Source organism: Erythrolamprus reginae, chromosome 1, assembly GCF_031021105.1.
Source record: "Erythrolamprus reginae isolate rEryReg1 chromosome 1, rEryReg1.hap1, whole genome shotgun sequence".
NCBI classification, from domain to species: domain Eukaryota; kingdom Metazoa; phylum Chordata; class Lepidosauria; order Squamata; family Dipsadidae; genus Erythrolamprus; species Erythrolamprus reginae.
Genome location: NC_091950.1, coordinates 377,574,029 through 377,597,622, shown reverse-complemented (window position 1 = coordinate 377,597,622; position 23,594 = coordinate 377,574,029). Strand labels below are relative to the sequence as shown.

The window sequence follows — 23,594 nt, the reverse complement described above, 5'->3', positions numbered from 1 at the left end:
CCATCCCTGTCTCCTCCCCTCCTTGTGTGTGTGTGTGTGTTTGTATACTCTTGAACCATTTCTCTTCCTCTCTTTCTTTCTTTCTCTCTCTCTTTCTAGTACACCACGCAGCAGCAGCAGCATTGGGCAGTAGCCGTGGTGGGGTGGCAGGGTGGTCAGCTGTGAGGCGGAGCTCTGGAAAGGAGATACCGATGGCGGCGGCTGGACGTGTTGATAGACGCCATACATGCTGTGGCTGGGCATGGGCGTGGGGTTGGAGCCTCCATCCCGGCCCAGCCAGCGGGCCAGTGCCAGCCCCGCAGTGCCAGCATGTACGGTGTCTAGCAACACATCCAGCCGCCGCCATCAGTGCCTCCGTTTGGGAGCTCCACCTCACAGCTGACCACCCTGCCGCTGCCCCATGGCTACTGCCCAATGCTGCTGCTGCGGCGTGGTGTACACTGTTGCCTGCTGCTGCTAGCGCCCTCCCGCCAGGCCCCAAAGCTCACCTGCTACCGCCGCCAGGGAAGCTCCAGCCGGGCGGGGCGCTGCAGCTGCCAGAAAACTTGGAAGGCGCGAAGAAGGAAGCTCAGCTTCCGGTCTCACAACTTTTTGCTCTTCGCATCCTCAGCAAAAAGTTGCGAGACCAGAAGCTGAGCTTCCTTCTTTGCGGCACACCTGACCATGTCTTGTGGCACACTAGTGTGCCGCGGCACACCGGTTGGGAAACACTGCTCTATACTATAATTCTGCCGCACGAATCCCAGCGACCGGTTAGGTCCCACAGAGTTGGCCTTCTCCGGGTCCCGTCGACTAAACAATGCGGGTTGGCAGGACCCAGGGGAAGAGCCTTCTCTGTGGCGGCTCCGACCCTCTGGAACCAGCTCCCCCCGGAGATTAGGATTGCCCCCACCCTTCTTGCCTTTTGTAAACTCCTTAAAACCCACCTCTGCCGTCAGGCATGGGGGAACTGAGACATCTCCTCTTGCTCTATGTAGTTTTATGTATGGTATATTTGTGTGTATGCTTTTTAAATAATGGGTTTTTAGATTTTTAATATTCGATTTGTTATTGTATATTGTTTTATTGCTGCTGTGAGCTGCCCCGAGTCTGTGGAGAGGGGCGGCAAACAAATCTAATAAATAATAATAATAATAATAAATAAAATAATAATGGATAATAATAATAATAATAATAATAATAATAATAATAATAATAATAATAATAATAATAATAATAATAATAATTCCATGCAATGGTTTGCTTCATTGTTTTTCTCCATTGGATACAATTTTATTGTCAATAAATTTCCCTTTTGTCCTAAATGTTAGTTTAGTTTAAAGATGCTAGTTTGGCACCTCACATTAGCACATAATGTCTTTCAATAAATCATGAATAGGTTTTGGCCACTTCTTATGTTATGTCTTGATTTTTTTAATATATACTGTATATATATATATGGTTTCCTTTTGGGACATATATATAAAGCAATGGTTTTCTTTTGGGACATGTTACCATTATTCTAAACAGAAAACAAATCGCATTATGATGTAGTATTAAATGCCAAAAATAAAGGAGTCTAGTGGCTGACATGGTTAGGATGCTGGGTTGACTAATAGCAATGGTGGGATGAGCTCCCATCATTCACTCCAGGTCCTACCAACCTCACAGTTTGAAAACAAGTTATCACAAGTAGATAAGTACCACTTCAGTGGGTGCGGTAATGGGGATATGAAAAACGTTCCTAGTCCAGTGTCCCCTAGCCTAGGCAACAGTGATGACAGTGACTAATTATTTCAAACCAGAAGTGCTTGAGAACGCTTCTGACACAAAAATGACATGCCAAAAGGAAAAAGACAACCTGCCAACATTGAGACATTGGAGACTAAGGTATCATGGTTGGTTGCGCAGTCAGCCAGATGTTTAGACTGGATTTAGAATTTGTCAAGTCCTTCCCAAAGACCTGGATAGACAGATGTTACTTAATAATATTAAAGCTGCCTTTTGCAATTGACTGATATAACTACCGTATTTTCCCCAAAATAAGACAGGGCCTTATATTTTTTTGAACCCCAAAATATGACCTGGGCCTTATTATCCAGGATAGGTGTTTATTATTTTGGAGGTGTGATAGGCAGCAAGCATGAGACTGGATGTCCCATCGCCACTGCCTCCCCTCCCTGTTCTTGGAATCAGTCAAGCTGGCCTGCCATCACAACCTTGCAGAGCAGAACTCTGCAAGTTTTGTTGTGCCATTGCATGCACGAACTGCAGGACTGCCGCAAGCTTCATCACACAGCACAGCTGGGGTCCTGCTGCTGTTCGTGCATGCAATCACACAAGCCTTGCAGAGTCTTGCTGCACAAGGCAGCAGTGGTAGCGAGGCGAGTCTCACAGACTCATTTCTGGCAGGTGGGATGCTTTGGGCCATGAGATGCGTATCCTACCTGAAACTTTAGAAGACAGGAAGATTTCTTGCATGCAGCCAAAAGGTTCCTGCCAGGAGAGAGTGTGGGGGGAAAGAAGTAGGAAAGTCAGGTGCTTTGCTTCAGGGAGCCCGCAAGAGTTTCTCCCTCCATCATGTCCCCATGAGGGACATGATGGGAGAAAGAATAAAAATTTTCAAGTGCTGTTTTCATAATCTAATACAATGCAATGTAATGATTAAGGAGCAGGAAAATTAGGGTTCTAAACTCTCAGCCACAGAAACTCAGGTGTGACTTTGGGCCAGTCACTGACCCTCAGTCCAAATGTGTGATGGGATTAAAACCAGGGGAAGAAGTACAATATAAGCTACCTTGAACTTCTGTTTCAAACAAACAAATAAATATAAACCTAATGAATAAGTGAACATGTATGTATATGCATATGCATATTCCAGTCTTGTAATCAAAGACATTAGGAGCCAGCAAAAATATTTAATCACCTGCTTGGCTGCCTCCAAATCAAAATCTTCTAGTACATTCCTGAATTGATTTAACTTCCATGGACATTAATGGATCTTCTTGATTGTATTCCATGTTCCATTGATCATTGCACACAGAAGAAAATAATATTTGCAGCAAAAGAAAGAATACCGGGATTTGATCGGAAGCATCATAGTGAGACAATCTGGAAACAGTGGGCTCTAAAGAGCTCCACAAAATTTCAGGCTGACAAACCTTTGTCAGGGGGTCTTTGGACCAGATCCGTCCTGTAGGGACTGAGAAAAATTGAGAGGCACCCTGGAAGACCAAGTGGGACAGGCAAGTTCCTTGGAGGCTCTTTGATTCGACAGTGGTGGTGTTGGTAATGGTGGCCATCATAAAGCTGGGACAACTGGAATAAGCATTGTGCAGCTAATGGCAACTAATTGGTATGGGAGAAACAATGGATGTAGACACACAAAGCGGAAGTTTAAACACCAGCCCAGAATAGAGAGTGAGATAATTAAAGTACTATAAGAAGAAACCCGAAATAAAACAACTGTGTAAGAAGATTGGAATTAAATTTAAATTTCGAATCTTAAAGGAAGAACAAAGGAATGTGTAAATAACAAGCAAACAAACTAGCAAGCAAGCAAGCCTTGTGAAGGAAATTTTATAATTGGACTTGGAATTGGATTTTAATTTTGAATTTGGGAAATATAATATTAAGACGAAAATTAGGGAATATTTAAACGTGAATTTAATACCGAAAGTGATTATATTGTTATTTTGTTGATTGGAATTGTGGAGTGGAGAGAGAGACATCTAGTGGCTGGAAAAAAGAATTGCAACAAATAATTTGTAAGCTGAAAAACTGCTTTTGTTTTTTACAAAGTGTCCTTAATTTACAAGCCATGATAAGTTTTAAGGAGAGATTGTTTCCTTTCAAGCTGTTTGATCTCGACAACAGAAGGTGGATTAATAGAACTCTAAACTGAAGTTAAAACAGCATGGAAACAACAAAATGTCCCAGGAATTAATTGAAATGATTAATGAACTGAAAGAATTGATTAAAACGACGCTTGGACTATTCAAATTTGATGAACCACAAAACATGCTAGAACATACCCAAGTGGATAAAGAAATAATGAAAGAGAAGCAAGAACTTAGCTTTGAAGAAAAAAAATGATTATAACATTGGGAATAATAATGTAAGAAAGAGAAGGTTTAGGGGAAAAGTAACAAAAAAAGGAAGCGAAGGGAAGAAAAGGGAAAGTTAATAATTACATGGGTTAACAGTGGTGAAAATGGAGAGAATGGAAAGAAACAATGGAGAAAAGGAAAGGAGAAGAGACTAGGTTCAAAAGAAACAAATGAATACACTGGGATTAACAGTGAGAAGAAGAGGAAAAGGGGGGGAAATGGAGTAGATGGGATCTTAAGGCAAACTAAGCAAGTAAGGCTTAAATGTTAGAGAAAAGAAACAGAAGAAGGAAGGACGGGGTCAATGGCCGCGGTGCCACGGGGCTCCCTCGTTTCCAAGAGGGTAGCCCCAAATCCCCACCGTTTGGGGGGTCTCGGTTTCAACGAACCAGACCTGATCCTCCCTGCAGGGGAGGTGACGTCTGGGACCGCTGCTGGAGGCCTGGTTGGGGGTTGGCAAACCCCTGTCGGGCGAACCAGCTTGGTCTCGCACCGGCGGTGGAGTGAGAGTTGGCCAGGCAACAATGCCTGTGTCGGCATTAGCCACGGACAACAACGCGTTGCAGGAGATTGATAAAGACTGGAACCATCATTATTACTTTAAATTTTTACCTTTCCCTTTTCCCCCCTTCTCTTTTCTTTGTTAACCCTTTTATATATTTTCTATTCTATACATTTAATTTTCTTTCTTTTTTCCTATAATTCTATATTTTTAATTTTTATAATTGTAGTTTATTTATTTTATAACTGTTACTTTCATTTATTTTTAACGTTTATATAATAGGAATTCTTTTTAATTAGGTTTGTAATTTGACTAATTTGACAATATTTGGGAATACCAATGGGTTTATTTCTTCCCCTTTGACTATGCCATTAAAAAGGTTCTATTTTTTAATATAAATTTTTTAGGGACTTTTTATTAACAGGCATCAAATATTTATAAATGGTTTTTGATTATACATGAAAATTGATATGGAAAAGATATGGAAATTTTTAAAAATATATTAGCTAAATTTTTATGAGGTATTAAAAATTATGAACAGCTTAAAAGTTGTAACATGGACTATATTTTGCTTATTTGTATAATTGGTGAAAAATGAGCAGCTATTGTTATCCAGATGTTAAAAGTAAAGGAGGCAGTATTGAACTTGTAGTATACAACCTTTTGAAATTGACATATTCTAAACAAATTGTTGTCATTGGTATGTTTTTATTGTATTGTGATTGGAGAGAAAAAAATAAAAATTCTTTGCAAAAAAAAAAGAAACAAGATACAATAATTATAAAAATAAAAATAAAGATAAGAGAATGTGAGGATGAGAGAATTTTTTTAAAGAGGTGGCGTGCATGGTGGGAGGCCAAAGGAAAATGGTTTAAGGAATAATTAAAGGAAAAGATGGGAAATATAATATTTATAACCGAATTGTATTATGACTAATACGTGTAATTATAATATTTGAATAAGGTGATATGGTAAATGAAATGGAAAGAAAGGAAGGAAGTGTGTTATAAAGTATATTTAAAACTTTGAATATCAATATTTATGATTGTAATAAATGAAATTAGCGAAAGTAATACCTGTAGGCATAAGTGATTCATATTTAGATTAACATTTGTAAGTGTAAAATGTAGATGATTGTTTATAAGTTGATGTTGATAAGAGTCAGGTTACAAGCGGTGTGCCACAAGGGTCTGTTCTGGGTCCTATTCTTTTTAATATGTTTGTGAGTGACATAGGGGAAGGTTTGGTAGGGAAGGTTTGCCTATTTGCCAATGACTCTAAAGTGTGCAATAGGGTTGATATTCCTGGAGGCGTCTGTAATATGGTAAATGATTTAGCTTTACTAGATAAATGGTCAAAGCAATGGAAACTGCAGTTTAATGTTTCCAAATGTAAAATAATGCACTTGGGGAAAAGGAATCCTCAATCTGAGTATTGTATTGGCAGTTCTGTGTTAGCAAATACAGTGGTCCCCCAATTATCGCGAGGGTTCCGTTCCAGGACCCCTCGCAATGATCGGTTTTTCGCGAAGTAGCGGTGCGGAAGTAAAAACACCATCTGCGCATGCGCAGATGGTGTTTTTACTTCCGCCGCAGCAGCGAGGAGCCGAAGATTGGGGTTTCCCCGCCGCCCACGCAAACTCCTCGCTGCTGCCGCGCCCGCCGCTTGTCTTGTCCGCCCGCCACTTGTCCGCCGCCTGCCTGCCCGTGCGCCCGCCACGCGCCCGCCCTTCGCCCGCCCACGCCATTCGCTCGCGCCGCTTCCCAGCTGAGTCCTGAAGCCAGAAGGCAAAGGCGAACTTCCGCGTTTGGCTTCGGGACTCAGCTGGGAAGCGGCGCTGGGGTTTCCCCACCGCCCACGCAAACTCCTCGCTGCCGCTCGCCCGCCCACGCCATTCGCTCGCGCCGCTTCCCAGCTGAGTCCTGAAGCCAAACGCGGAAGTTCGCTTCAGGACTCAGCTGGGAAGCGGCGCGAGCGAACGGCGTGGGCGGGCGAAGGGCGGGCGAGCGGCAGCGAGGAGTTTGCGTGGGCGGTGGGGAAACCCCAGCGCCGCTTCCCAGCTGAGTCCCGAAGCCAAACGCGGAAGTTCGCCTTTGCCTTCTGGCTTCAGGACTCAGCTGGGAAGCGGCGCGAGTGAACGGCGTGGGCGGGCGGGCGGCGGGCGAGCGGCGGGCGCGCGGGCAGGCAGGCGGCGGACAAGCGGCGGGCGCGAGGAGTTTGCGTGGGCGGTGGGGAAACTCCTCGCTGATGCCCGCCGCTCGCCCTCCCGCCAGCAAGAGGGGGAAGACCCAGGGAAGCCGCCCAGCAGCTGATCTGCCCGGCGCCATCTACGCATGCGTGGCCATAGAAAAAAGGGCACACATGCGCAGATGGTGTTTTGACTTCCGGGTTGAAAAATCGCGATTTAGCCTTTCGCAATGATCGGGATCGCGAAACGCGGGGGATCACTGTACTTCAGAAGAAAAGGATTTAGGGGTAGTGATTTCTGACAGTCTCAAAATGGGTGAACAGTGCAGTCAGGCGGTAGGGAAAGCAAGTAGGATGCTTGGCTGCATAGCTAGAGGTATAACAAGCAGGAAGAGGGAGATTGTGATCCCGCTGTATAGAGCGCTGGTGAGACCCCATTTGGAATACTGTGTTCAGTTCTGGAGACCTCACCTACAAAAAGATATTGACAAAATTGAACGGGTCCAAAGACGGGCTACAAGAATGGTGGAAGGTCTTAAGCATAAAACGTATCAGGAAAGACTTAATGAACTCAATCTGTATAGTCTGGAGGACAGAAGGAAAAGGGGGGACATGATCGAAACATTTAAATATATTAAAGGGTTAAATAAGGTCCAGGAGGGAAGTGTTTTTAATAGGAAAGTGAACACAAGAACAAGGGGACACAATCTGAAGTTAGTTGGGGGAAAGATCAAAAGCAACATGAGAAAATATTATTTTACTGAAAGAGTAGTAGATCCTTGGAACAAACTTCCAGCAGACGTGGTAGATAAATCCATAGTAACTGAATTTAAACATGCCTGGGATAAACATATATCCATCCTAAGATAAAATACAGAAAATAGTATAAGGGCAGACTAGATGGACCAGGAGGTCTTTTTCTGCCGTCAGACTTCTATGTTTCTATGTTTGATAGTTGAAAAAGGAGATGTGAAAAATAAGCTTAACGAACTTTATTGTTTACGAAGTTAAATGGAAAGGGTACCAAAGAAAAAATGGAATAATATTATATTATTATAACTGATATTGATTCTTAAATAAAATATTTTTTGTGATAAAATGGTAAATAAATGATGTTGGTCCAGCTGATAAAATAAGATATAATGAGAAATTAGAAATTAAGGGTGGAAAGGACTGTTCTTAAAGGGTTTCAACTTGAAAAGGGATTAAGAAAGGTTTGGGGTAAGGGCAAATGGTGATATTGTTTAAATGTCAAAAAAGAAATAGGAGGATTTTTTAAAAAAAAATGGAGAGAAATAATAATATGGCAGAAATGGAAATATATAAATTGTGTTTGGGGATGTTATAAGCTTTCCTTTTTTTAACCCAGTCAATATACTGTTCAGAGAAAACACATTGTTTGTTTGTATGTCTGTAAAAAAGTAAAAAAGAGTCCTATTTGATTAAAGATACTGTTTACATGACACTCTTCTGTTTGTTACATGTTCATATGAGCTTGCTTACAATTACTTCTCTACTGCCTACTGTGAAAGTAGCAGTAGGAGGATGAACATTGGTCACATCTCTGTAGCAGAGCAAAGGAAAAGGAATGGAGCCACTTGCCGTCAATAGGCAAGTGAAAGGCCAGCCAAACTCAATGTGTGGTCCTCAATGGAACTATATTTACATGGAGGGAAGTATGCAGTGGGGCACTGTATCTTAAGTCTCTGGTTGTTCCTGCCAGCTTGGTGTTGTCTGCAAATTTGGTGATTTTCCCATCTATCCCCTTATCCAAATAATTGACAATGATGTTGAAGAGTACTGAGCCTAAAACAGAGCTTTAGAATATCCCATTACATACTTCCCTCCATGTAGACGCAGTTCCATTGTTACAAGTGCAATTAGTCAACCAGTTACAAATCCATCTGATAGTGATGCTGCCTAACACACATCTTATAAAGTAGTAGATTGGATCTACTTTATCAAATGCCTTACTGAAGTTCAAATAAAATATATCCACAGCATTCCTCCATGATCTGTTTTTTAACAAAATTAGCACTGCTGAGATTAAAATTAAAATGATTGTAACTTTATGCTCCTTCTGGTGGTTTTTCAAATAGATATTCATTTGATTAAACATAGTGCAGATGCAAGTACCATTATAACTTATTTTGGTTTTAATAACTATAATAATATATAACAATCTGAGCTGTTCAATACTTTATAATCGGCTCTGTGTTCTGTTTCTCTGCCCTGAATGAGATTATGTTGTGAAGTCAATATTGGCTCATGGCAACACTATGAATAGTTGTTCTCAACTGTGAGTTCTCTCTACAGTTAGGTGACTAATCGTTATTAGAATAGCAACCACCACTGTTATCATATGAATCCATTGCATTGCTGGTTTTCTTTTGTTTGTATATTTTCTTAAATCTTGCCAACCACAAAGATTTTCTCTTTACTTGTCATGTCCACAGTATGAAAATCATTTGTCATTTGAGGTTTGATTAATGTTGTAGTTCCTTCAATTAAAACTGAAATAAATGTCTGACTTAATCTGAGAAAAGGGACATTTTTAAAATTTTTGTAAAATAAAGTTACTAGGCTGAATGCAGACTTAAAATAATTTAAACTTTCATCTGAACTGTTTAATAAACTTTGGTTTTGGGAAAAAAACATGATGGCAGGTCTTACTACTTTTAGCCCTGCTGTTGTGTTCGCATTTACTATACACTTGTACTGTTTTGGGTGTAATGAAATGTAACAATCAGCTTGTAGCAAAAAGTAAAGAACCCCCCCCCCCCCACACACACACATTCATAATAAGAACCCCTCAAATGAGGAAAAGTATTTAATCACAAGTTTCAGATCTGCATGACAATCTAGAGGCCCTAAAATTTCATTTTGGGTCATATAGACCAGAGCAAAGGAAGAGGGTTAAAAGGAACTAGAAACTCTGGTTTATAATTTTCATCTAGTAATTTATTTAAAAATTTTATATTTTTGTAAAGCTCCTGGGAAAGTAGCAGATAAAGTCATTATTGAAAACACAAGAGATTCAACCTTTGTCTTCATGGAGGGATCAGAGGATGCTTATGTTGGTTACATGACAATCAGGGTAAGAAGAAACATGGGAAAATACTTGCCTTGAACCTATTCCACTGAAAGAAATGAATAGCTAATAAAGGGATTTATTGTATGTTATTTCAGTTTAACCCTGATGACAAATCTGCACAACATCACAATGCTCACCATTGCTTAGAGATTACAGTCAACTGCAGTCCAATAATAGATCATTGTATTATTCGAAGTACTTGTACAGGTAGGTAATTTTTTTGTAAAATAAAAAGTAGAAAACATTTGTAGATAACTTAAACTCTGCTTATGTGTGTAATGGAAACTTGCTTTCCTAGGTGATTTCATGTGTTAATATGACTTTTCCACCTATGACAGTCTTTGGGTTCTTGGATCTTTACATTTTAAAATGTGTGTTCACTTGTTCCCAGGTATCCCTAACTGATAATTTATGGTTGGGGTGTGCAAAAGTTCCATTCTGGGGAATACTTGAAAATGTTATGCTTCTTACAGCTCATCCCAATCCAGCTCTTCTAGGAGTGGTCTGGCAGACTTCCAGAACAGGAGGGGGTTTGTTGCATTCCTACTCCACAGAGCTCAAAGCAGAGTATTTTATATATCCCTAATTATTATGTAAATTGCTATATTGCTATTTGTCTTCTACAAGATGCAATTTATTTGGCTTAGTATTATATTTTGAAAGGCGAAGATTGCATAATTGGCAAAAATAATCCAATTGCAAAAATGTAATGTGGTATTTGTCTCACATATATAAAAACAATATGAAAACAATATGAAAAACAAACACATATCTCATTTTTTATATGTACAAACTTCATTTTCAGTTGGTTCTGCAGTTTGTGTTAGTGGCCAAGGGGCATGTCCCACTATCAAGCATTGTAACATAAGTGATTGTGAAAATGTTGGACTCTACATCACAGATCATGCACAGGTGATACTTCTTCCATGTTTCTTTTTTGCTATCTCTTTTATTGTTTTCTTTCTTAACTATTATAACTCATCCTAAAGCCATTATTTTCTTACCTTTTAGGGGATATATGAGGATAATGAGATTTCTAATAATGCATTAGCTGGGATTTGGGTTAAAAACCACGGAAACCCTATTATAAGACGAAATCACATTCACCACGGGCGAGATGTTGGCGTTTTTACATTTGATCATGGCATGGTAATGTATATTTCTCTATGTTCATAAATACACAAGCAAATATTGATAGGTGTATTTTGCGGACAGATTTTTATGTGTATGTATGTCTCTTGGGAAATGAAGCTTTTGTGAACATTCAGGGTATTTTTGTTAGTTCATTAGTCACAATTACCACAGTAATGAAATCTCTTGAACCTATAGAGCAAGTTTATAGTACGATTAGCAAGGAAAATTGAAGTCAAGTATCTTAGACTTAGAAGAAAATTACCTTTGTGATGTCCTTACATTCCATAACACTTACTCTCTGTGTACGTAAGAGACATAATCAATTACCACTTAAAAACATTCACTCTTCTAAAGCTATTTTCAATCCTTCAACTATTGCTCAGAATTGTTTCTGTGCTGGTACTTATATAGTAGTGTGGCAGCTTTTTTAATTGTATCAACTTAAAATATAACTGCAAATTCTCTTTCCTCCCCACCCCCCAAAGCATTGTTACAAAGGAATTGTTTTATATTGTTGCAGTTGGGACGATATTTGCATAAATCCCTTATCACAATATCTTAATTTTGCTATTTTTACAATTACACCTTGACCTAACTCAGAAACTATCATATTTTACTTATGTACTGAATTGGAATTGTCCACAGTTCCAATTCAGAAATATTTAGTATATTGATGGGCATGGTATTGTTTGAATTTCTGCTTCTTGGTGTTGCAACAACACAAGACTTTGTGTTACAAGTTGCTATTTATACAATATTCCTGTTAGTTTAGCACTAGTTAGAACCATTTCTTGGTTGCCAGAATAAGTAGTTACTTTTAAATGAGCTTCCATGTTGATTGTTGCATTTCAGACATTGGACATTATTGCCAAGAACCTGACTTGAGACCCCATATTTCTGATATAAATTATATTTATTATATTCCCTGAGTGCCAGAAACAATATTTGTTTACTAACCTTATATCACTGCAAAGCTTTGATGCTGCTTCTTGCAAAATATTACTGCTAGACAGAATGTTTGACTTCAGAAAAAGAGCAACAGACATGTGATTTTACCTAATTTTAATTCAAAATTAATGTAAAATCCATTTGTTCCAAATTTAATCAAGGGGCTATATTGATACTTTCCTCTAAAATAAAATCTGATAAAAGTCAGATTTATTAAAGTCACATTTCATTACAGATAAAGAGGAATTTTGAATGTTATGATTTAAGATTTAAAATTTTGTTTCAAAATACACATTGTTCTCTATTTGAATGGATTTCTTGCATTTAAAAATTTTCATGTTCAAAAGTACTAGCATCCCCTAAATATCTTTTGAAATAAGCTCAGGTATACATGGGCTAAGGATAGAAATATATATTCAAACATTTTTGTGTGCACTATTGAGTTTTTCTTATCCTTTAGAGATCACATATTTGGTGATAACATAGGGACTTCTCTGGAAGAGTCAGACAATGTTGGTCTTTTGTTTCAGATGTTAAATTTAATGCATCTATGTTAACTTTAATATTTAAAATTTTTAAATCTGCAGTGTATTGTGGAGTTCAATCCACAGAATTGGAGGAGAAGTTCAAAGTGTTGCAAAAACACTTGTAGTTTATATAGCCCTGCTACAATATATAATTTTTGCTATATATTCAACCTTTCTTGAGAAAATAATTCAGGGTTGGTTATGTTAATTAAATGTAATAGCTGTAAAGAAGACTTTTTTTTTCAACTGAAAAAGGGCTTCATATATTCTATTGTTGTTAAGGGTCCAACAGATGGTGTGAAAGAATATGATAACATTTTTCTTAAAAAAAAAAATTCATGCCACACAAATAAATAATAACCAGATTAGCATAGTTTGTTAAAGTGTCAGGCTGAATTCTAGGCTTGCCTTCAGCACAAAGCCGGCTGGGCCAATCCCTCTCTCTGGGACCTAGAAAGAAGACAAAAGCCTTCAAGGACTCTAAGGCACCATAAATGAATGAATGAATGAATGAATGAATGAATGAATGAATGAATGAATGAATGAAACAAACAAACAAACAAACAAACAAACAAACAATTGCAATAGTATTACATATTCTTGTGTGCAGACATGTTTCATTACAGCCATTAAGATAATTTCTTCCTATTGTTTTTCCTTGCCTCCCAACATTCTCTCTTCCCTTCCTCTTCTTCTCCCCCTGTCTTATGTTTAGGGTTATTTTGAAAGTTGCAACATACATAGAAATAGAATAGCTGGTTTTGAAGTGAAAGCATATGCAAATCCTACTGTAGTTCGTTGTGAAATCCACCATGGGCAAACTGGAGGAATCTATGTTCATGAAAAAGGAAGAGGACAATTTATAGAAAATAAAATCTATGCAAACAATTTTGCTGGTGTATGGATTACTTCAAATAGCGATCCAACCATAAGGTACTGTCTTTATTTTAACTTACAGAGATTTACCCTAGGAAGTAATTGCAAAATATTTTCTGTATATTATTTTAATTACTTGGGAATCATCTATTCTTTAAATTAGCATTTGAAACAGAACCCAGAAATTATCTGGATGTGAAAATTTGTATAAACTATTCTAAACTCTCCAGATTAAGAGAACATTATACCTGCAATTATAACATTTGAAAAGTAAGTTTAGATAAGCGATGGGTAATCTTTTACTGTATAAAAGACTATATTGTATTATGTAATTTATTGAGGAATGTGTGATATACAGAATTAAAGCAAACTATTGGTGGGTCCAGGGCTAAAAATGTTTATTTATTTATTTTATTTATTTATTGGATTTGTATGCCGCCCCTCTCCGTAGACTCGGGGTGGCTAAATTTAATTTTTTTTCTTCAATGATATCCTGTTCTCTTGCTTTCTCTGACCCTTCCCTGTCCCTCTTTCCCTAAGCAGCAGACTGCAAAAAGCAGAAAGATGATTTGAACTAGAAATTTGGAGATATATTGGGGAGAGGCAGAGGAGGGAGAGATCAGGTTGAAGCATTTGGAATTAATTTGATGACCCAATTAAAAAAAGATGATACTTAACAATGTTATTTTCTGGTTTTAAACCTTTAGGGGCAATGCAATTTTTAATGGAAATCAAGGTGGAGTCTATATATTTGGTGATGGAAGAGGTCTTATTGAAGGAAATGACATTTATGGTAAACAAACATTTCCTCACTTGCATTTAATGTTCTTTGTGACTTATATGCCATATTCTCTTATACTTTTCTTATTCCAACAGGGAATGCATTAGCAGGAATACAAATTCGGACGAACAGCTGTCCTATTGTTCGGCACAATAAGATTCACGATGGCCAACATGGTGGTATATATGTGGTAAGGATAGTTTTTGAGTAAACATGGGAAGATCCATTATTTAGCTTTATTTTTAATATTAGTTATGTAGACAATTGAGAAAATCATAGCATGAACATGAAGTCCTGGAATTATGGTTCTAAAATGCATGAAATTGAGTGATGAGTTTGCTGTCAACATGGGCTCCTCCTTTTCTCCTATCACTATACACATCTTGAATTGCTGAGAAAATTTCATTCATTCATTCATTCCATTTCATTCCATTCCATTCCTTTATTTATTTATTTATTTATTTATTTATTTATTTATTTATTTATTTATTTATTTATTTATTTATTTATTTATTTATTTATTTATTTATTTATTTATTTCTATGCCGCCCTCCTTGAGGTGACTCAGGGTGCTGTACAACATTATAAATGTAACAATATGTAAAAAATCTAAATTAACAATAAAAAGATTATACAAATTACAAAAATATATTTTAAAAAACCCATACAATCATACACATTCAACCAATTCAATCATACAAAGTATCAGCCAGAGACAGTCTCACCACTCACAGCCCCATGCCCGCTGGCCGAGGTAGGTCTTTAGAGCTTTACGAAAGACAAGGAGGGAGGGAGCGATATGTATCTCCGGAGGGAGTTCATTCCAGAGGGCCGGGGCTGCTGCAGAGAAGGCTCTTCCCCTAGGCCCTACCAGCCGACATTGTCTGGCCGACGGGACCTGGAGTAACTGGCTGCTGGGATACATGAGGCAGAAGACAGTCCCGAAGATAATCTGGTCCTAAGCCACGTAGGACTTTATAGGTCATAACCAACACTTTGAATTGCGCCTGGAGACAAATTGGCAACCAATGCAGCTCACGGAGTGATATAGAAATGTGGGCAGATCAAATGAAGTGTGGTTTGATTTAACAGTGGAACAGTAGATGGAAAATGCATATTTGGGAAGCAGTAATGCAAAACAGTGTTTATTCCCCCCTCCCCCAAGTCTATCCATCTATCTCAGGGGTGTTAAACCTGCGTCGTCATGGCAGCGTCATGTGATGTATCAGGACTTTCCCCCCTTCACTAAGTTAGGCGTGGGTGTGGCCAGCAGTTGACACATCCAGCCCATGGGTCAGGAGTTTGACACCCTGATCGACCTGGTTTTTATGTACTCGACTTTCAGTGACTCTGGGCAATTGAGACAGTGGAATAGCAGAATGCTATTTTCAGAAAGTTGGTTGGTTGGGGGAATGGACAAAATATTTCACATATGAGAGCATGTAGTTCTAGCTGATTGTGACCACAAGATCAAAATATGTGTTTAATTTAAGCAGGGTGGTTTAGTGTGTGGAAAATAAGTGAGGAAGCAGCACTAAGGTGACATGAAAGAGAGGAAGGCTCTGACAAACTTTGGAGAGATGGGTCAGTGTGGCATCTGAGAAAAAAGTTAAGGAAAAAGAGGGCTATAATACCTGAGAGATGACGTGCCCCAGTCTCAAACCTTCCTTATATTTTTGCTTCAGCCAAATGTTTGATTTTGATTTGATTAGACCATGGCCTATCTTGCTCCCCAAATGTTTGCTTCAACTTTGAACAAAACACATTTTTCACTTTGTAGATCCCCCCCCCCCAATTTGCTTGTACCCCAGAACAGAAAAAACCCTTAGAAGGAATTGACTAAATTGATTGCAGGTTGCACTTAATTTGCATACTTTTGTTTTGTTTCAGCATGAAAAAGGCCAAGGTGTGATTGAAGAAAATGAAGTTTACAGTAATACCTTGGCTGGAGTCTGGGTTACAACAGGAAGCACTCCAGTTTTAAGAAGAAATAGAATACATAGTGGCAAACAGGTATGGTTGCTTACTATTGTGTAAGTTATAGCAGCACTAATTTCAAATTTATTTACTATTTTTATGTTTATGCTTTAGGTTGGTGTCTATTTCTATGACAATGGGCATGGAGTATTAGAAGACAATGATATCTATAACCATATGTACTCAGGGGTTCAAATCAGGTAAAATATATTTTTTATTTACTTCCTTAAAAGAGGCTTAGTATATATTGTTTTTATTCAGTGACTTCTCTTCTTTCTCCTTCAAAATGATCCACACACGGAATTGTGTCTATCTGTATTTGTATGTCTTATTGCTTTCTTCTTCTGTTTAATGAGAGTGATTTTTCAAATGATAATTCAAGTGCAGATAGGGAAGGACAGTTGTCATTCATTAAGCATAATTGGGACTTAGGACCTAAGTGGTTGTCTTCGAATGATTAACTTGTAGCTATATGAATAGTCTATCATGGGTGCCACAGGTGGCACACGGAGTCATATCAGCTGGCACACGAGCCGTTGCCCTAGCTCAGCTCCAATGTGCATGTGTGTGCTAGCCAGCTGATTTTTGGCTTGCACAGAGGCTCTGGGAGGGTGTCCTTGGAGAGGGGCGGCATACAAATCTAATAAATAATAATAATAATAATAATAATAATAATAATAATAGTTATTGTTATTGTTATTGTTATTGTTATTGTTAATGTTATTGTTAATGTTATTGTTTTGTTGTTGTTTTGTTGTTGTTGTTGTTATTATTATTATTATCATCATCATCATTATCATCATCATCATTATTATGGCTTCCAGAGAGCCTCCCGGGGAATAGGAGAGGGCGTTCTACCTTCCCCGTAGCTCCAGTTCAAGGAAGCCTTTGGATCCTGCGGAAGGCAAAAAACAAGCCTACTGGGCCCACCAGAAGTTGGGAAACGCCATTTCCAGCCTGCAGAGGGCCTCCAGGGGAAAGCTGTTTTTGCCCTACCCAGACATTGAATTATGGGTGTGGGCACTCGTGCATGTGTGTTTTTATTCATTCATTCATTCATTCATTCATTCATTCATTCATTCATTCATTCATTTATTTATTTATTTATATTTATTTATATATATTCATTCTATTCATTCATTCATTCATTTATTTATTGGATTTGTATGCTGCCCCTCTCCGCAGACTCGGGGAGGCTAACAACAACAATAAAACAGTACATAACAAAGAAAGAGCCCATGCTCTTTCAGCACCCCAGGGAAAAAAGGTTCACCATCACTGGTCTATTATGAAACATGCTTACTTTGTCAGCGCCCTGTGGCTTTCTTGAGATTTTTTTCTTTCTTCAAGTTAGCACGTTGGGGATATGTCAGAGATACAGTACTTTGAGGAATTTCACTGAAAATGACAAATCCTTAAATGGTGGAATGCTATAGTTATAAGATTTTATTACCACTGGGAAAAACTATAATTTTGGAAGCAAAAATGAAACGACACGGGAGGCTCAGATAAAACAAATTCAATCTAGTCGTATTTTAGTCCTATTAAATAGTGAAATTTATCTCACTGTTTAGGAATTCTGCTTGTAGTCAGATGATAGGTATTTAAAGCTGAGCCAGAGAGGATGTGGTTATATTCTTTAATGTTTTCATTTTCTTGTCAGTCTTTACTTCAAAATAAGATTGTTTTATCTGGAAGCATCCCCTTTGCTTACTTTACTAAATGGATTAGCTTGACCAGTAATATTTGCATGAGAAGGAATTGATTTACTGTGCGGTGTCGTGATATCTACTACCAACCACACAGAAGATAAACCTGCTGCCAGCCAATTACATAGCTTCAACCTAGCTCATTGCCTGTGCTTGTCCTAATGTCTTGCCCAAACGAGTCAGTTTGTTCAATGGCTGTTTGATAACATGCAGTTAAAAAGAGCAGCAGCTAATTGGCATGGCCAACTTGCTGCAGCCAACTCACCATGGGACAATCCGCCATGGCCAATTCGCTGCGGGACGACTCATTGTAGGACACTTTAGCAATTACAGTGGTACCTCTACTTAAGAACTTAATTCTTTCTGTGACCAGGTTCTTAGGTAGAAATGTTTGTAAGTACAGTATAAGCAATTTTTCCCATAGGAATCAATGTAAAATCAAATAATGCGTGCAAACCCATTAGGAATGAAATAAAAGCTTGGAATTTGGGTGGGAGGAGGAGGAGGACAGTCACTGCTGAAGGAAAAGGGTGAGGTGAGGGGAATCAAAAAAATCCAAAACTTTAACTTATAGCTTTAAAAAATAAAGAGAGACTCTGAGGCGGCGAGGAGGAGCACGCACCTCCCATACACCTGACACGAGGCTGCCTCTCATACACTGCACCAGAAAGAGAAATCCAGGGGAAATGGCAGGAAACTGGCCGGGCCATCGTGCCGCTCTCAAATTTCCTGAGAAATTTTTCTGGGCTCAGGTTCTTAAGTAGAAAATGGTTCTTAAGAAGAGGCAAATAAAATCTAGATAAGTTCTTAAGTAGAGATACCACTGTATTTAAAATAATTTAAAAAATATTTTATTTTTTGTCTTTCACATTCCATTTTGTCCCTCCTTTTGCATCCTTTCTTTAATATTTCTATTCCATCATTTATTCAATATGAGTTTAACTCTTGTCCCACAGCGAGTTTTCTTGTGGAAAATTGGCCACAGCAAGTTGACCATGATGTGTTGTCTGGTGAATTGTCATAGATCCTATTGAAAGGGGAATTTTTGTTCCCCTCTCTGCAACAATCATTCTCCAAGTAGCTACTTCCCCACAACTCTTGGCAGTGATTTGGAATGGGATCATTGGAGAAAAGGGAATGAAGCAACTCATGGGCTGAAAAGAGTGCGCTTCCCTGTTCTTTGTGACATAAAATCATTTAAAGATAAAATGGGGGGAAAAGTCCTACATAGAGAAAATGCAAAAAAAAAAAGAAGCAAAAAAAAGTAATATGAACTAATCAAGTTTAAATATGCTAAATAATTCTATGAAGTGAGTAGTATGCATGCATATGCTGTCTAGCTGAATACATTTCCTTCAAAGGCAAATCTCAGAGTATGCAAGATTTGGCATTGAGATAAATGCAAATAAATTATTTTTACATGTGCCAGGATGATGTGAGAAGAGAGATTAACGTTCCAGTTCTGGTTTGAACTCATCAAACATACGTAACTAAAATGTTTACATTGCTAGCAGTGCCCTTCCTCTTACAAGTGAATTTTATTTTATTAGTAATAAATTATAAGTACATTTTGAGTAACATGCTTGTTTATGCGCAGAACTGGAAGTAACCCCAAAATTAGACGCAACAAGATTTGGGGAGGCCAGAATGGTGGAATTCTTGTTTATAATTCGGGTAAGTTCAACTTTATTTTGCTTAATTTTTAAAAAATGTTTCCACATTGCCGAGATCTTAAATTTCTCTTTTATCTTATAAAGGGCTTGGTTTTATAGAAGACAATGAAATTTTTGACAATGCAATGGCTGGTGTATGGATTAAGACAGATAGTAATCCTACATTAAGAAGAAACAAAATCCATGATGGCAGAGACGGTGGAATCTGCATATTTAATGGAGGCAGAGGTTAGTGTCTTATCATTTTTGCTATATTTATATTTTAATTATATTTTCTAATAATCTGATGCTGATAAAAATTGAATTCCAGATCTAGAATGTGATCAGAATCTTGACTTGCTTGGAACTGAAAATGCCAGTCCCAAATTGCCTGATTACTGCTTTCATAGCATGTCCAGACAATTGGATTGATGTTAATTTATCATTCGCCTTTAAACTATTCTTTGTAACAGATGGATGATATGTGTCTTTTCTATCCTTGAATGACAATACATTATTTCTTACACCAGAGAAATAAGTTCAAATATTTGTGGTTCTACTGGTTTGGCCAAGCAACCATCTTAAGGACAATTCCAAATTTAATTGTTTTAATTGACTAAGAAACTGTTTCCACTTACTGCGAAAATGGAACTGTAGCTCTCTTGAGCCACCAAAATAGTTTTATGTGCAATACTGTATTCAAAAATATTCCATTGGTGTAATAGTAGCCCCTTTTTTGCATAATGATGAAATTGATTGAAGAAAACAGTATGCAACATTAGCTCATATAGGTCTGATTTGAGGATCCTCCCTCCATTAAATGGTCATAGGAATTCAGCTATGTTTTCAACATAAAATGCTTATTAGTATTAATATTATTGTACTATTATTGTAATGTTGTGCTAATTATAGGAGATATGTGTGCCCTTTAATTTTTTTTTAAAAAAGGATTTCAGACCGAAATTAATGTTTTTGTTTTGGTGATAGGCCTTCTTGAAGAAAATGATATCTTCAGGAATGCACAAGCTGGAGTTCTTATCAGCACAAATAGTCATCCGGTGTTACGGAAAAATAGAATATTTGATGGATTTGCAGCAGGTTTGTGTTTGATTTGTATTGATTTTAGCTCAGAAGAGTGGCAAATTTAAGCAGCTTAGTAATGGTGTTAGGACCTTGCCAATATTAAAGATACACCCTGAGGGACACATGCTGGCATATTAATACATTTAAAAAACAACAGTTTTGCTATTATATCAAAGTTGTGGTTCTCATCCCTTTTTTAGAAGATATAGCCAGAGCACCATGTTTCAAACAGCTTAGCATTCTTCATAACATTTGCAATTATTTCCCCCCAATGTTAGTGGTAGCTATGTTAATTTCTTTAGAGAAAAAAAGTAGTTTCTTATGGCACCATCCCAAGCCAACATAGAAATATAGAAGACTGACGGCAGAAAAAGACCTCATGGTCCATCTAGTCTGCCCTTATACTATTTCCTGTATTTTATCTTACAATGGATATATGTTTATCCCAGGCATGTTTAAATTCAGTTACTGTGGATTTACCAACCACATCTGCTGGAAGTTTGTTCCAAGGATCTACTACTCTTTCAGTAAAATAATATTTTCTCACGTTGCTTTTGATCTTTCCCCCAACTAACTTCAGATTGTGTCCCCTTGTTCTTGTGTTCACTTAAATGAATAGCAGCTGAATTGCTTTATATTGAAATTAAAAAATCTGTAATTTTTTATGAAATGTAATTATCTGCCCAGTCCTCAGTTATATTAACTACGCTGTATAAATATGATCTTTGGGAAATGTTCAAAGAACAGCCATCATTACTAAGATTTAAAACAAGTTAAAACAGCACTTTGCTTTTGTTGACTATACCAGGCTATAATACTAGAGCATCTGAAAGAGTATGGCAGGCTGCATAATAAACATGTAGAATTTCCAAGTAAAAACTGCAATGCTACCCACAGAGTTAACTTTTAAAAAGTATATTTTGTGTACAGTGCTATAGGTTGTACAAAAAGAATTAATGCACAGTAACTCATGAATTGCTATTTTAAGGAAAAAATTCATTTGAAAATACATCAAATGAAGCCCATTATATAATCCCAAAGCTCAGTTCTTGCCCTGCTCGTTTCCTTTGTATTTATAGGATTGAACCTAAACATGTTTCCTAAAGCAATTCTCCAATGTTTAATAAATATTACAAAATGTTGATATTTGAATTCTGAAAATTGTAATCAGCTTCAGCATGAATGCCTCTAATGAGTGCTTTTTCCTAGTTGGCATTTTTTAAGCCATGTGGAGATTACATAAGTAGTAAAATGCAAGTTTTGTGTTTATTAAAATATTTTTTTCTTTTTAATCTAAGGTATTGAAATAACAAATCATGCAACTGCAACTTTAGAAGGCAATCAGATTTTCAATAATCGGTTTGGAGGTTTATTTCTAGCCTCTGGGGTTAATGTGACAATGAAAGGTATGTAAATTATGCTTATTTGTAGCATACCAAAACTGTTAAAGAATATTTTATTTTTGCACAGTAAACAATTATCTGTTTTTATACACATGGTTGTTTAAAAATAAGAAAATACCTTAACATTTAGAGCATGTATCAGCTTCATTTGCCATCAACCATCCACTGAAGGAAAAATATCTCACAATAGAAGTTTTTCCAGTAAACTCTTAAATCTACTTCGGAGGGTTGGGTTAAAAGATTTCAAAAGCACAGAATGGAAAAATTTCTTCATGCTTCAAGGAATAGTTTGTTAAATGAGCAGAAATATACTGGTGTAAGAGAGATATAACCCTAAGCTTTTATAATGAGTACTGTGGTAATTTGATGTAAAGAAAAATCTTCCATTCAGAGCTAGTTTATGACCTGACTACAGATTGTGAACATAAAGTAATTTCTCTCTCTAGATATGTCTAGATACTTTGCCAATACAATTTTCACATAATATCAGTTCTAGGAATATTCTTCTATAGTTCTGTATATTTGCATGAACTTTTCTCTGAAGTGGGCTTTTTCCTTCCTTGCATAAAAAGTTCTCTTGATTTCTTACATTTGTAACCTCTTTGTTATTTTTTTGATCTATGTTTGGTTACATTGCTGTTTTAGGCATAATATCTATCTCCTTGCTCTTGCTTCCCTGGCACATGTCAAGCTTCCTGGCCTCTTTTTCACTTAAAAAAAGGTTGGCAGTAGTTCTGCTCAAAAGCTTTTAGTATTATGTTGAAGAATGTGTTTGGCCTCCCTAAGCTTTCTTGCAAAATAAACAGGATAAGCAGCTTCAGCTCTGATTTGTAGTCATGCCTCAAAAAAAGAAGAAGAGGTAGATGGATGGATGCAAGAGTCGGTTGCATTCTGATCATTCAGAACTTTATAACATCTCTGAAGGCAGTCATGTTGTGAAGGATCTAGGCTTCAGACAGCTTTTGAACGTTGACCATTCACATACATTGGGGACAAAATATTCAGTATTTAATATTATCTCAGGACCTCTGAAAAATAAATATATTATACAAATCAAAGACAGATGGACAACTGTTAACACGGAATGAGGTGCTCCTGGACAGCTTTGCTGCATTTAAGAAATTAGGCATGCATTAAGACTACTAAATTCCTTTGAAACTATAATTAAAATCTGAAGGAATATTTTAAGTAGAATACTTGAAGGTTTCCAATTCAAACTATTTTAGTGTTATCAAACATCAATATGGTAAACTAATACTGTGAAATCTGCCATTTAATATAGATAATAAAATAATGAACAATCAAGACGCCATTGAAAAAGCTGTTAGTAGAGGCCAGTGTCTATATAAAATATCAAGTTACACCAGCTATCCAATGCATGATTTTTACAGGTAAGCAACCAAATATGATACATCCTTCTGTCCTGTAGATTTGGATTTTGCATGAAAAGCCTAATTATTTTATTTTTTGTTGTAGATGTCATACATGTAATACCACAGACCGTAATGCTATATGTGTAAATTGTATTAAGAAGTGCCATCAAGGACATGATGTCGAATTTATTAGACACGATAGGTATGTTGTGTAACCTTTGACTGAAAAACTGTTAGGATAAATTGAACTTTTTCAATAA

At 37.4% G+C, this 23,594-nt stretch overlaps 1 protein-coding gene across 2 annotated transcripts in view; it reads left to right on the top strand.

The window, feature by feature from the left end:
- Positions 1 to 23,594, top strand: part of FBXO11 (F-box protein 11) — a 96,464-nt gene that overhangs the window by 71,552 nt on the left and 1,318 nt on the right. For both annotated transcript variants that reach the window (XM_070734708.1, XM_070734709.1), the window contains exons 8-22: positions 9,768 to 9,874; positions 9,967 to 10,078; positions 10,677 to 10,783; positions 10,883 to 11,020; positions 13,196 to 13,413; positions 14,064 to 14,149; positions 14,233 to 14,327; positions 16,028 to 16,150; positions 16,229 to 16,314; positions 19,421 to 19,497; positions 19,581 to 19,724; positions 20,463 to 20,573; positions 21,857 to 21,964; positions 23,244 to 23,352; positions 23,438 to 23,536. In XM_070734708.1, coding sequence (XP_070590809.1) covers positions 9,768 to 9,874; positions 9,967 to 10,078; positions 10,677 to 10,783; positions 10,883 to 11,020; positions 13,196 to 13,413; positions 14,064 to 14,149; positions 14,233 to 14,327; positions 16,028 to 16,150; positions 16,229 to 16,314; positions 19,421 to 19,497; positions 19,581 to 19,724; positions 20,463 to 20,573; positions 21,857 to 21,964; positions 23,244 to 23,352; positions 23,438 to 23,536 — 1,720 coding nt within the window. The remainder of the gene's footprint in view (positions 1 to 9,767; positions 9,875 to 9,966; positions 10,079 to 10,676; positions 10,784 to 10,882; positions 11,021 to 13,195; positions 13,414 to 14,063; positions 14,150 to 14,232; positions 14,328 to 16,027; positions 16,151 to 16,228; positions 16,315 to 19,420; positions 19,498 to 19,580; positions 19,725 to 20,462; positions 20,574 to 21,856; positions 21,965 to 23,243; positions 23,353 to 23,437; positions 23,537 to 23,594) is intronic.